The sequence below is a fragment of the Centruroides sculpturatus genome, unplaced genomic scaffold, assembly GCF_000671375.1.
Source record: "Centruroides sculpturatus isolate CEXI.00-Female unplaced genomic scaffold, Cexi_2.0 scaffold632, whole genome shotgun sequence".
In the NCBI taxonomy this organism is placed as follows: domain Eukaryota; kingdom Metazoa; phylum Arthropoda; class Arachnida; order Scorpiones; family Buthidae; genus Centruroides; species Centruroides sculpturatus.
The window spans coordinates 133621-148955 of record NW_019384887.1 but is presented as its reverse complement, the minus strand read 5'-3'; the positions used below and the strand labels follow the sequence as shown (position 1 = coordinate 148955).

Sequence of the window (15335 nt, the reverse complement as noted above, 5' to 3'; positions counted from 1 at the left end):
CGTGCAAGAATATCAATATATACTGTACATTAAAAGAAAATTGCTAGAAAACCAATTTTTAACTTTAAATTTTTCTATTTCGTACTAAATTTTCACCACAAAATATAAGAGAAATTCAATTATTTTGTATTTAAATTGATGTATTTTTTGGGGGAGGATCAGTTTGTCGATTACCTCTACGAAGAAGATACCACATTCAAAAATACTGTATATGAGGATCATTGTTATTGCTAGAAGTGCATTTTTTCCACATAATAAACTATAATATCAGTTAATAGGAACAGGACATATAAACACAAACAGCTGTTATTCAAAAACGTTTCCAATGAACGATTCCAACGACCTCTAGCGGTGTTCTATTACTGAATTTACGAAATAATTTCTAAATTTAGTTAAGACGATTTAATAGCTTATATGGACGATAAACATGGATTAAATATTTCTGTCCAATCAGATAAAATTAGCCGTATTCGTTGGACGACTACCGAGAGTCGAAGTAAACGGAATGTATGTATCTTTATTAATGGCCATGAAATGCACCGTAATGCCCTCTAGAGGAGCACTTTTACGTGTTCAAGATTGAACATTTTTTTTGATATTTATTATTAAATAAAATATCTGAAATCATGGTTTAAGACGTTATAATGTTTGTAATCAGAAATGCAAAATTTAAGAATATAAAGTAACGCTTTTATGTAAAATACAGTAATAGAAAAATGTGTTAGTTGCAATTGTGAATCCTTGTGGACCCCATTTTAGCAACAAAAGAACTGTTACCATAGCCTCAGTTAAAGTGACTCAACAGTCTAAGTAGGACAAACTATTCAAACCGTTTTATTATTTAATATAGTCTACTACCCTGAAAATTGACGTTATCAGGTATACACAAAGAAATGCTTCATATTCACTTTTCATACTTTTTTCTTTAGAATATGTCAATTTGTAATGTACAATTTATTGTCATCTTGAAGAAATCTACACGTGATTATTGGTGAACTATTATTTTACTTGTTAGAATATACTCATTTTTTTTTTAAATTATTGGCACAATTAATTAGTTTTAAAAATAAAATGAATGTTTTATTTTTTAAACTAATTGAACAAATGAAATAAATTTGTTGTACAGGTAGTTTTTTATAAGAATTTTTACTTTTAATTTTAATTTTCAGTTTTAAAAACTTAATTTTCTGGAAATTGTCAAACACTGTTTTTTGGCATAGAGCCTCTCTCATTCTTTGTTTAAAATTTTCTCTCTGGATCTTTGACAATGTAGAAAATATCTTTGAGTATATATTTCTATATAAATATCTTTAATTAATTTTGTTTTTAAATTATAAACTAATTAAGAAAAATTTATTATGTTGGAAATTTAAATTATTACTAAAAAAAAAGAAATTAATTTAATAGCAAATGCTTGCAAAATATCAGATTAATTGATAACAATCAAATTACAGATAAAAGGATATTATATTAAAACTTAAAAAGATCATTAAAATTTGTAACAAGTCTACGTATCATTTATTTGATGAAGATATATTTTAATCTGATTGTTAATTAATTGATCATTTCATATGCTTGTTTACATTTGAGAAAATAAATTTATCAAAAATTATATATATTTTATATACTTTTTATTATACTTGCATGATAAATATGTTTATTATTAAATACTGCAATTTCTAAAACTTGTGCATTTTATCAAAGATGTAATTATATAAAAAGTATTTTCAAAATTAAAAAAAATTATAATTAAGTATGATATTTATTTATATTTATTAGTTATTTTGATTTTTAAAAAAGTTGCAGAATAAAACATTAAAAAATTCTGATTGATATATAGTCTATCATATAACTTCAATGGGTAATATTTAATTCTCTTTACAATTTTTAGTTGATGGTGCATTTATGTGACTTTATTTTGAATAATTCTACTCCTGAGAACATTAGCAACATAATTTTGAAATTGTTAGTTTTGAGTTACTGCACTGTGAGATTCATGATCAGTAAAATGTGTGTGTCATGTCAGTATATTTTACAAAATCTTTAAAACTTATTCAAATTTTAATGCATTAGTGAGATAACTAAAATAAAAAATAAAGTAACAAAAATTAGATATGAACTTAAAAGAGAAAAAAATTATCCATGTTACCTGAAGGTGTTCTAACTACAAAGAAAAAAGTGAATCGGATAACTCAAATAATTAAGTAGGAATGAAAGATTGAAATTTCAACAAAAATTCTAAAAACAATTATCTCAAAACAGCATTTTTGGAGTTATGTGACTAATGTTCTCAGCAGGCGATATAATATGCATCAGTTGATGGTGATGGTTCAAACTGATCCAAGAAATAATTTACTGCAATAAGCAAGCTGAATATTGAGTGAAAGGAAGATATAGGATTTTTCTCCTACTAGCTCATTTTAGCAGTCATATAATTTTTTTTTGTTTATCAGCAGTTTGTAATAAATACTATACATAACTTTTATTTTATATACCATAAGTAGATATTTGACAATTATTTAGCATAAATATATCAATCATTTTTAAACTAAATATCCAAAACACTTGTCTCAAATATAAAACAACCTGGAAGCATATTGGATAGTGATTGCTGTAAAAAAAAAAATTTCTAACACTATTGATATTACAAATTTTTAATTAATATTTTAATTGAAGGATATTAAGTTGGTTTCAGGATGAGTATTATTTTAATAATCAAGGTGAACTTTCTCAGGCTTGAATGTCATAAAAGTAAAACTCAAGCCTGAGGATGTTTAAATATTAACTTGAATTGTTTCAAGCAGAATCATCACTTGTTAATTTAAAAATATTTATTAAAAATTTATAACATCAGCAGAAGTATTATTTTTCCCTTTGTCTCTTCAGAAAACATTTTGCCATCATAACTTATTAAATAATAATTTTCCTGTATTGTAGGAATAATAGTAAAAATGTTTTAGAAATTATATAATTCTATGGTAAAACTGAAAATGTAAGTGTCACGATTAATTTAAAGATTGATTAATATTTTGAAATTATATTATAGATTTGATATTTATATTGGTATATTTCCTGTCTGAGAAACTAATAGTTTTATGTAAAATGTATCAATAATTTCAGAATTAATGTAAATTTTGTAAGGAAACAGAATATGCTCATAAAATTATAAATTGTGCACAGTTATAAATAAAAAATATTTTAATAACATAAGATCATTTTTAATAATTTAAAAAAATGAATTTATGGAACTTACAATATTCACAACTATTCAATTGAACATTACAAAATCCTACAATCTTATTATGTCACCTGAGGTTTGCTGAAAGAAAATTTTTAAACAAATGTTGAAAATTTTAACCTATTTCTTTTTTAATCAAGCTTTTGTATCCATACTAATGGATATGGAAGGCTCAATTATAAAGTGGGATAAAGCAAACATTTTTAAAATAATACTCTCTCCATCCATTGCTACAGATATGGAAAAAATAGATATACAAGAGCAAGATTAAAGAACAATGCCTGAATGCTAGGGATGCAAATGCAATTACCTTTAGCTTGGAAATATGTCATAGAAAAAAGATTAGGGGAGAAAAACCCTTGAGTAATGTGTCTCCTACAATCAACTTTGACTTTACTTTTTATGTTATACTTTCTTAATTTTTGTTTTGTTAAGTTTATATTTTTCATAATCCATTTATTTAATTCGTGCAATTTTAAATTTGTATTTATAATAGTTTAAATGAAAAAATTCAAAACAGAATGTTCTATTTTTGGAATAATTTCTTAAATTTAGTTCAAAACCTGAAGATTGCCTATGGTAATAGATTGAAAATGTTTGTTATATAAAGAATTTTCTCAGAAAATCTCAGGTAATGTAATAAGATTGTAGTCTCTCTCTGTTCTCAACTGATATGAATTATAAAATCCTTTTGCAGAATATAGCGTGCTTGTTTTACTAATTTTAATTGTTTATGTAATAATTCAGAATAATTTTTGTAAATATTTTGCAGTTAAGAAATTAATGAAACCAATTCTTTTATTTTAGTTTATAGGATAATGCAATTTAACCAGATTTTTCTCACATAATTTTTCAATAAAAAAAATTTTTTTTAAACTATTTTTCCAACTAATGAATGGTAATTTATAAGCTAGATACATGCAAAGTTATAATAAAATTAAGCTGAATGTAATAGTTAGATAGTTTTGATTTGTAACTTTTGATGTATTAGATCAGTGTTTCTCAACTTCTAACGAATCGTCACCCCCTTCAATAAAAACGTTACATAGTATTGCCCCCTTCACTACAAAATTCCGATGCTGAAGGACAAGGTTAACGCTGAATTCATACTGCATTGAATAGACTAGTGACTAGTATAATGTTATTTGTTTAATTATTGTACGATATAATGAATAAAATATCTAATTATTCTTAATATAATGTTTTACTATATCTCCCAGAAAATTGTTTTTTGCCCCCAAAATATAAATTGTTGCTAATCGCCCCTGAACATGGAAAAACTCCCATATGGGGGCGATATTGTCCCCGTTGAGAAACACTGTATTAGATTGTTCTTTTCCAGTTAAAAAGTAATTTTTTTTCTAATTATTATTAACTACATGCACTCAACCCTTTTTCAAGACAATGAAACCCAAGGGAGTATATTTGTATTCACAATCTTTTTTTCACCCCTTAAAGACACTAAAATGAAATAACCTAAGGGCCAACTCAGGTTAAAAAGTTTCAAGGAATTCAAGTTAACCAGTTTGCTTTACAAAACTAGTTAACTTGAATTCCTTGGAACTTGGTTAAGATGTTATGCTATTGAAAGAAAATGGCTTCAAGTATGTGTGACTGAGTTATCCAGTCAGGCTCAAGTTAACCAGGATTTACTGTATAAGATTTTATTTCCATTAATTCTTATAAAGAAAATTATAATGGATTTCCAGACTGCAAAAAAGTATCCATTATCAAAAAAGTAAAAACAATATAAATGATTTTAATTAGATGTACAATTAATTTCTTAATCTTAACTTTTTAAAATTTGTTTAATAAGTAACAATTAAAGAAAATAGCAGATAAATAACGCTCATATACCCATCAGTTCTTCCTGAGAAAATTATAATAATCCAAAGTCACTTGAATTTCACCAAAATATAATGATAAGCATCAATTAGGGAATACGTTTTTTTGTTATGGTAAGATTTTAGAATATTAAATTAAATTTTAGACAGAGATTAATTATTGTTACATTGAAATTTTGTAATATGAATTTTCATTAAACAGAACAACATATTTTGAACTATTTTACTGATCATAAACTCACAATTTCTATTTCTACTAAAAATAATTGGGAATTGTTAAAAAATGGATTTCCTTCTGTCACTGACTGTAGAAGAAAATTCCATTCAAATGAATATCATGCACAAACAGACAGAATTTTTGTGCTTTGTCTATGCTTCAATTAAATCTGAAAAATTTATTAGAGTTCCTGATATTTCTAACTAATTAGTCACTAATCATTACTTCTTATCCATTAGATAAGTTTCACTGCAAAAATTGAAAAATTTACAACGCAAACTATTAAAGCTTGTTAATATGTGTACAATTTATAGGTACGCATTTAAGGCTAAGGTCCAAAAGTATAGAATTTTTATGATTTAGTGGTAGAATACAAGATCTTAGAATTCTATCAAAATAAATCAAGGGCATGAATTATCTGACATACTTTTGCTGACATTTCTAAATAGGTAGGTCTTTGTGTTGTTCTCTTATGACTTTCATCACAAAGAAACAATTTTGTATTTTAAACTAATAAACAATCTTTTAAAAATGAAAAGTATTTTAATTGTCTGATATTTTTGAAGCAGTATAACTTTGTTGACAAACTAAAATCAATATCAAAATTGAATAAATTTTAAAAAGTACATAAACTTTTAATTTGGAAATCAGAAAACAAAAGATTCAAAATTTATTTGTTCTAAAGTTTTTTAAGTGAGTCCAAAAAAAAGCAAGTGTATTAATAAAAAATAAAAATGATAAAGAAGAAAAAAATTAATTATACTTACAAATATATAAAATTCTGTAAAAAAATGTTTAAAATATTAAAGTTAAATTTAAATTTTTAAAATTTTTATTGTGGCTTATCAGTGTATATTTAAATATTGTATTTGGTTTATCTCTTAAATATTTTATTATATACAGGAAATGAACACTGCATTGAATTAAAATTTTATTTCTTAGGAAAAAGTTAATACATATACAATTATTTTGTGAAAGTTTAAATAATTATTTAACAATTAATGCTTAACATTAATACAAACAGAAATTTAAAGTTCAGTTTATAAAATTATTTGACATAACATATATCGTTGGTGCACAAGAATAGTGACACAACTCAAAAAAATAGTTCTTCCAGAACAGCCATTTAAAGGTTTTTTTTATTTCTGCAAGGCTTTGTTGTGATATTGAAAATCTTAAAATTTTCAATCTTTTTTGGAAATAAAGATTTGAAAATTTTAAAAATCCAAGATCATGACAAAGCCTTGCAGAAATAAGAGAAACTTTTAAATGACTGTTCTGAAAGAATTATTTTTTTGAGTTGTGTCACTATTCTTGTGCACCAAGGATATGTATATACACTCATGTGCAAAACTTAAGGATAATGTGCATTTACACATAAAACATGTTGGGAAACAGTGGTAAGTGCATGTAGTGTTTCCTAGTTTGAGTCCTTGACTGTGTGTCACACTTGATTCACAAATCTACCACTTGGTGGCACTTTAAACACTCGTTATAGTCAGATATGTGCCACACGCACTTTCAACACACTAATAGTTGTGTTCGTTGCATCACAGATTGAACACACACCACAGTGTTGGTGGCCATACTGGTAGTGCACATGTAGGAGAATGGCACAGACACACCATTTGGATGATTTTATGCGTGAACGAATAGTCAGACGACTGGAAGAGGTCAGACCCAAATGGAATGCATGTGACAAGTGGAAGTGTCACATGCATTGAGTGTCCCCCAAAGTGTCATCTCAAGGGTTTTGTGACAATTTCAGCAGAGTGAAAACGTCACTCGGAGGTGTGGCGGAGGCTGTCTAAGATATACCACTGGCCAAGAGGACCATTACTTACGCCTAACAGCCAGACGCAATAGACACAGCACTGCGTCGGATCTCACTAGAGATCTTGCAGCTACTACAGGGACCAACATTTCAATGTTTACAGTGTAAAGATGGTTAGCTGAGGAACACCTGTATATCAGAAGACCAGCAAGATGCATTCCATTAAACCAAGTGCAAAGAAGAGCTCGTTTGAATTGTTCCAGGGAACATCACACATGGACCCAGGAGCAATGGAGTCATGTCTTTTTTACAGATGAATCCAGGTAAAAGTAAAATTTAGTCTCAGCAGTGATTCACAACGTATCTTCATCTGGAGAGAACTTTACTGAACTGGACCAGTATAGAGGTGGAGAGTCATGATGTGGGGTGGCATCATCCTGGGGTCTCGCACTCCCCTACATGTCTTCCCACAGGGTTCGATCACAGGTGCAGTGTATTGTGATGCCATCCTGGACCAATATGTTTGTCTTTTTCAAGGTGCTGTGGGCAGTGATTTCATTCTGATGGATGATAATGCTCATCCCCATCAGGCAGGCATAGTGGATGAGTACCTTGAAACAGAAGATATCAGATGATTTGATTGGCCTAGTTGCTTGCCAGACTTGAACGCAATAGAGCATGCATGGGTCATGCTTGGCAGGCAGATTGCCAAGCATGACCTCATCAAATGGCTCCAAGGTCCATTCCCAAGCTTAGGGAAGCACTGGTCCAAGAATGGGAAGCCATACCCCAGCCACTTCTTGATAACCTTGTTCTCAGCATGCGTTCACATTGTGGTGCATGTTTTGCAGTGCGAGGTGATCACACACACACACACACACACACACACACACACACACTATTAATGTCCCTGTGCTGCACCTTGTTTCCTGGACTAACACATAGGTACATTTTCTGATTTTCACACTATTCTCAATTGTCGTCCATGTTGCCCACTCTGTACCTTTTCTCACACTGTTTGCAGTTTGATACCATTTGCAATGCAACATGCAATCCATGTATGGAAAATTCTCCTTGTTTTTCCTATCATAAATACCTTACACCACATTATCCTTAAGTTTTGCACATGAGTGTATATATCTAGGGAATTCAATGCAACAATATAATCATATGGATTTGGATATACTGTAAATAGTATATTAACAAACAGAAACCTAGTTTATTTGTTTTCTGTATTATGTTCAAGAGAACATATATGTATTCAAAATTTTAATTAGAATTTATTTATATAAACTGTAAGCCAAACATGAAGATTCAAAATGAAAATATCAATTTACAATATAGAAGAAATACTGGAAAATTACAGATGTCTGTCTCTGTAGCCTATGAATGTGCCATGCTTCTATTTACTTAATACATGCATACTTAAGCATGGTACATTCATAAGGCTACAGAGCGTGGGAAGGCAGTAAATTATAGACAAAATATTACAATTTCAGCTGGCTGGAAAGTGTTACTTGATAAAAATATAAGAGGATACTGTAGGATAGATAGTGTTTAGGTTATACAGTGGTGATTAATTTGCCAGTACAGAGATTATAAGTACTGGAGTAAAGTTTATAAAATATAAAGTAGAATTTTTCTCTTTGTTTATATCATAATGTATACTACACTACACTATTCGGAACCTGTAACCGGAGCGCAACGCATATATACTGTATATTGCTGTTGACAAACATTTTCAAGCAATCTCTCTGCTCTTCTTCAGGTTGACTGGAATTCCTTGGATGGAGTGTATTCTATTTGTTGGGATCGGGTGTCAATTCTGACGGAGTGGGTCCTTTCTGACATGCGCGGTCATGTGGTGGGGGAGGAAGTGCTGGGTTGGCATCTAACAGTGATTGCCAGGCCAGAGACAGAGTCAGCTCTTCCTTCCGGTTAACGTACGTGGTTAGCCGGTTGACACTGTAGATAGCTGTGGCCTCTAGCCACCTGAGATACTCTTGGTGGGGTGTGTTGATGATAACAGTAGCTTTTTCGAATTGCGCTTCGGCTTCGGGATTTGACATACGTGGCCAGGGCTGTGGTGAGTCTCCCATGTCAGATATCCGCCTGGGTGAGCTAGAGAGAGATTTATATTATGATTTTTTTAACATTTGATCAAAAAAGTATATATAAAACTTTAATTTTCTGCCAATAAATGTAAATGAAATGTCATTTACATTTATTAAATAAAAATTGTATAAATTACATTAAATGTGTATTCAATATTGTCTGATTTTTGTATATCTTGATAGTATAAATATTTAACTTGTTTGAAACTAAATTTTAGCTTAATTTATGTTTTAATTAAAATATTTTTTGTGAATTTCTCTAGAATATTAGATGGGGATTACATTATATCACAAGTAAAAATAATTTTTTATCATTATCATAAATGATCTCTTGATTTCTACTTATCACATAAATACAGGTATCCCTTAATTAATGCACATCTCTCAAGCCTACTGCATATATCAAAATCACATTAATCAAAATATGGTATCTATGTTAAGTAAAGATAGCTGGTAAAGTCATGTAAATAAAAACTACTGTGCATGTAAAGGGATTGCTGCAATTAATTTTTCATGTTAAGCAAAATTGCATTAAGCAAGTAATACCTGTTCCAATCAAATTTTTACTATATATAATGAAACAAAATATTATTAAAAAAATGTATTTCACAGTAATTGGACATTTTTGTGATAATGTGCGAAGTGCCCCCTATACTTCTTCACCACTTGACCAAAGATTGACATTGCATCAGCGATGACTACATCAACATGGAAGACACTGCACAGCTGCTAGGGCTGTTTGTTTATGTTATTGTTAGGTCACAAGAGCAGTCATGTGAGTAGATGGTTGGATTCAAGATGGAGGAGGTCTAAGAGACAGCGTGGTGGAAGAAAAGCACTCTGATACAAATTAAACAAAACAAATACCCATTTAATAAACATATAGAATTTTACACTGACAATTATACTGAGTCGTTAGAGTTTTAGAAGCCCTGAATGAGAGAGAGAGAGAGTTCACAATAAACTGCAAGTTGTTAAATACCTTGTAGGGGAGTTTCTAAGGGTCTGATGCTTGTTGACAGGAGTATCATATGTTGACTCGATCATTTCATTGACTGGTCATTTATAGAAAGTTCTTGTCACTATAGTCCATTCTTGAAATGCATAACAGTGGATGAAAATATCCATAAAAATATCCATATCCATGGGCAAAGTATTCGTTAGTGAAGTAGGTGAGATTCAGGCATGACTAGACTGTTTGAGGAATGGACAATGACTGACTTGAATTGGTCATTTGTTGGTATTTAAAACGGCATCATATCTCAGGGAGGTCAAAAGTTCACAGGAAAGGTGTCATTCCCAATGCTGAAAAAGTGAAAGGAAAAACTCTCTCAGGTCATACATTAGCTACATCTTGGCATTGTTTCCCCTTTTTTAGAAGTATCTTTTCATTATTTAGTCTGGGTTCTCACATTTTTGGGGTGAAAGAATATCACAGCACCCAAACTTTGAGATACAACTGCATAGAAAAAAAGAAATTTAAATAAAATCTGATGAAAACATAAAAACACCATATCCTCAAAGATAAATTCTAAAAAACTTAGTTTTGAATTTCTTGATAGTTTATATATATTAAAAATTCATTTTTTTTCCTACAGTTTGAAAAAATGATTATCCCTTTTCAGAAATATTATCAAAAATCTATTTTATTAATGAACATTACAAATAATATTTTCCATTTTACTTATTTTATAATTACATCTATATGAAATGAAATAGAAAAATATTAAATTGTTTAATTGTTTAATGTATTCTATTTAATGTTTGAGATGGAACTTTCTAAGCTACATATCAGTTAGTGTCATGTTTTCAACTGATTCTTGGGAGGAAGTGATATACAGTGGAATTATTATGCAAAGATTTTATATCTGGTTCTGGCAATTTATCATTATTATTTTATTGAATTTATGCAATATATTATAGTTCTTTTTAAGTGTAGTAAATATGTGTTAATTAATGATGATAATTTTTGTTTTTTAGAAATATGCCTAAGAGTACTAAATATAAACAAGAAATACAAGTAAAATGGGATACAAAAAAAAGAAAAAGTGATGTATCAAATAATTTAGAACAAAATATAAGTTCTTCAAAAAGAACATCAAATCGAATGATTAAACGTAAATCACTAGACTATGACAACAAACCCCAAGTTCAGACAAAAATTCATCGTCGATGTGAAAAATCAGGTTGTGCAGCTACAATTCCCATTTGTTTTGCATCTGCAACTGACAGGTAAGGCTGATTTAACTTAAGAAAATGAAAAAACATTCATCTTTCCTGTTATAAACTGCCAATTTATCTTTTAAATATTTTTATAAAAGTAACTTTTGTTAATATAAAATTATTTTTATGAATAACTTTAGTAATTTGATTAATAAAAATAATCAATGGTTTTTTATATTTTCTTTTCAAAAATGCATTTTTCTTCTTTTTATTTTTTTTAATTATGTAATTATTTTCATTCTGTAGTTAGAAAAAAGTCTTATAAGAGGACATAGATTTATAACCAATAGTTACTAGGATTTTGAGCATCTGGAAAAAATTGTCTTCAGTCCCAAAATAATAGTAAATATTATTAGTTTAACTCACATTAAACTCCTATGGATATACCAAACAAATGATTTTACACTACCTTTTTTAGGAGTACAGTACAGAAAATTTCAAAAAATGCCTTAATACTTTAAACTAAACAGCTCATCTCCAATAGCAACACAAAAAAAACTAAATTCAAACACAGCCACAAAATTGCAATAATTCACTAGTGATAGCATAGTTACAGCTATTGTATTTTTGATGGTTCAAGCATTTGTCATAATGACAGATAAGCTTTTGCAAATCTGCATCAATGAAGTCTCCCACCAATCTTTTACAGTTGTCTGTAGCTCCTGAATTGTTGTCCTCAAAAAAATCTTTAAATCCAAATACCAAATGATGATGATGGGTGGGTGATTGAACATTCATCATATAATTCCAATCTAAGATTTCCCATTTGAATTTTTTTCAGTAATTGCTACAAGTGGATTGTAGCCATATATTATTGTGAAAAAATCACTCCAGAACTCAGTAGGCCATGTCTTTTGTTTATAATATCCATGAAGGTTATTATGATATCCATGAAAAAATTATGGAGGGCTATGAATAGCCCTTCATAATTTTTTCAGGATATCATAATAACCTTCAATGTTTATTGTTACTTCTTGGGGCAGTAACTCTGAACAAAACTTTCCTCTTGTCCCAAAAAATTGTGCACAAAAGCATCTTGGTAGAAAGTATCAGCATTATTTTCTTTTTTTTAGGCAAGTCAGTATGTTTCACTTCATTATTGCTGATTAGTGTCTGATGTTGAGTATGTAATTCAAAAGTTTCATTATATGTCATAATGTGGTCCAATGACTGCCATTTTTGGCATACTGGTCCAAAAATGTGAGTGCTACTGTTATTCATTATTTTTTGCTTGTCTATGAAATATTTAGACACTCACTGGAACAAAGTTTGCAGTATTTCAGATCTACACAGATGATTTCATGTGGTCATGAATGAGAAATTAGGGAAATTCTGCACTCAACTTTGATATGGTGAATCTTCTGTTTGTTTGAATTTTTTCATTCACCAACTGTATGAGAGTATCAGTGATGAAAAATTGGTGACTTCTTCCATCTTCATGTAGTCTGTTTGAAAAGTCTGCACCATCATCTGTCCATCACTCATTATATCAGCTCCTTAAACATTATAAATCTGTCTATGATTTTTGGTCCTGCAGAACATTTTTGTCATTCAGAAGTTTGATTAGTTAGTGTGTCTCACAATTAGTAGAAGTTTAGCTTTAGCAGACATTTCAACACAAGACTGCAAACCTTAAACAAAAGGATGAAAACTTATATGTGCTGCTTGATCTCTATGATAACAACTGACAGATGGTAGCCAACCACCAGTGCCTATGCAGTTGGGATGTGCATTTGAAATCCATTTCTGAACATTCCATGTATATTTTTAATATACATGGAATGTTATTAAAAATATACATGTGTGTGTAGTTATTTATAAAAAAAATAATTACTAAAATTATTAGATGATGATCTGTTTTTGATTATATAATTTCATTTTAAAATTTACTATTAATTTATTTTGGGAGTTGCCACTTTATATTTGAATAATCATAATTAGATATAAAGTAATATAATAATTGGTTGATTACATATTTTAGAGAGACTATGAACAAAATAACTTAACATTGATTAATGTAACTAGAAATAACTATAGAATTAAACATTACAGTAGAGCCTCGATTATCTGACCCTCGATTAACCGACACCTTGGTTAATCAACCGTCCTAGTCGGCAAATTTCAAATGTCCGCTAGTAATGTGGCGCTACAATATTTGGCTATAGCTTGGCTACTTTAATATTATTTTTACGTGTTTTAGCTGGCAACACTCATTCGACCATGAAAGGGAGCCAGTATTTAAACGAGGTTTAATTTTCTAATTTTTAACGATACAATAGCGACGATTATTATTTTAAAAAAATTTTGTTAGGCTTAACATCGATGAAAATTCAACGCAAAGTAGGTTAATAGCGATATACTAATATACTAATTATATGGGATATAATAATATACTGTACTACACTAATAATGGATTTTTTCATGCTTTTCGGTTATCTGACTTTTCAATTATCTGACCAACCCCAGTCCCCAATTGAATTGGATAATCGAGGCTCTACTGTATATAAAAACTCACTGTGTCTGGAATAATAACATAAATATAATAATTTAAATAGTTTTTCTTTTATATGGTTATATGGAGTTGTGATTACTTGTAGCTATTCTTTTCCAGATAGTTCTCAAAATTTATAAAATAAATTGTTTAATCATTAAAGTTATTAATAAATGATAACATATTTATCTGTAATATAAAATTTGCATGATTATTAATGAATTTATTAATCAAAATATGAAATAAAAAATATATTGAAGCCTAATAATTTCAACAATTATTACTATTTATACAAGATACAGACAAAAATAGAACATTGCACCAGACTAGTCTGGTGCAATGTTCTATTTTTACATCCTGTACTTGGAGCATTATGTATATTTTATATTACTATTTTCTTTTAAAATAAATTAAATAATTATTAGTGATGTTCTAAAATAAATGTTAGCTAAAATATCACCGGGAGTTTAATAGATGGGTAGAGGGATTTAAAATATGAAAATACGCTTTTCAAATACGAAGCTAGCCAAACACCTGGAATTAAGGAATATCACGATAGACTCCCCAGATACGCCCAGAATATTCACCTTTGCAAAAATCCACAAACCTGGACAACAGCTAAGACCAATCATTGATAAGGCCAGGGCACCAACTATTAAGCTAGAGAAGCTAATACATAAGATACTCTCACCTAAGCTAGAGGGATATTCTTATGCTCTGACACACCCAATAGACCTAATATCACTCCTCAAGGAAATATCAATGCCTCCTACCTTCATAACAGTCTCAAAATATCACCATCATGTTTGGCTATTATTTTGTATTTCTAACCCTTCTATTATATTATAGTATTTGATTTATATAACTTGTAGTTATATAAATATTTGCATTGTTATATAACTAAAAAAAATTATATAAATCAAATGTTGTGTTATGTTGATTGGATGTCCACACTAAGAACAATGTTGATGTGATGGCTGAAGGGTTAATATAATAAAACAGCTGTTCCTAACTTATTATAATTGTGGAACCCTTTTCATCTTGATAAAAACTTTTCAAACTTGACAAATTTTACTGATTATAAATAAAACAATAAATCAGAAAAATTGAAAATAATTTATTGAATATACAAAAACAGATTAGTAATGGAAAAAGCAAATATTATTAATTCAAACTGGTAATTAATGTGAAGGATTAATTTTCACAGATTGATTTCATCAGTGGACATGCTGGAAGCTCAACTAGTAATGAGAGAATCAAATTTATTTTTATTGTTTGTGAATTGTTAAATGAACACTCAAGTATTTACTGTATTTACTCATGTATAAGATGATCTTGCATACAGGATGAGGTGTGACTTTAAAGATCAAAATAAAGAAAATTAGATTTATTAATACAATTCTAATTTTATTTTGTATGATTCAATTCTTCTAT

General features: G+C 29.1%; 1 protein-coding gene across 1 annotated transcript in view; it reads left to right on the top strand.

Annotated features, from left to right (window-relative positions):
- The window catches only part of LOC111631135 (lysine-specific histone demethylase 1B-like), a 48848-nt gene continuing 33513 nt past the window's right edge, over positions 1-15335 (top strand). The window contains exons 1-2 of the mRNA XM_023375336.1: positions 1-879; positions 11168-11419. Of these exons, the coding sequence (XP_023231104.1) occupies positions 11172-11419 (248 nt within the window). The 5' untranslated portion in view covers positions 1-879; positions 11168-11171. The remainder of the gene's footprint in view (positions 880-11167; positions 11420-15335) is intronic.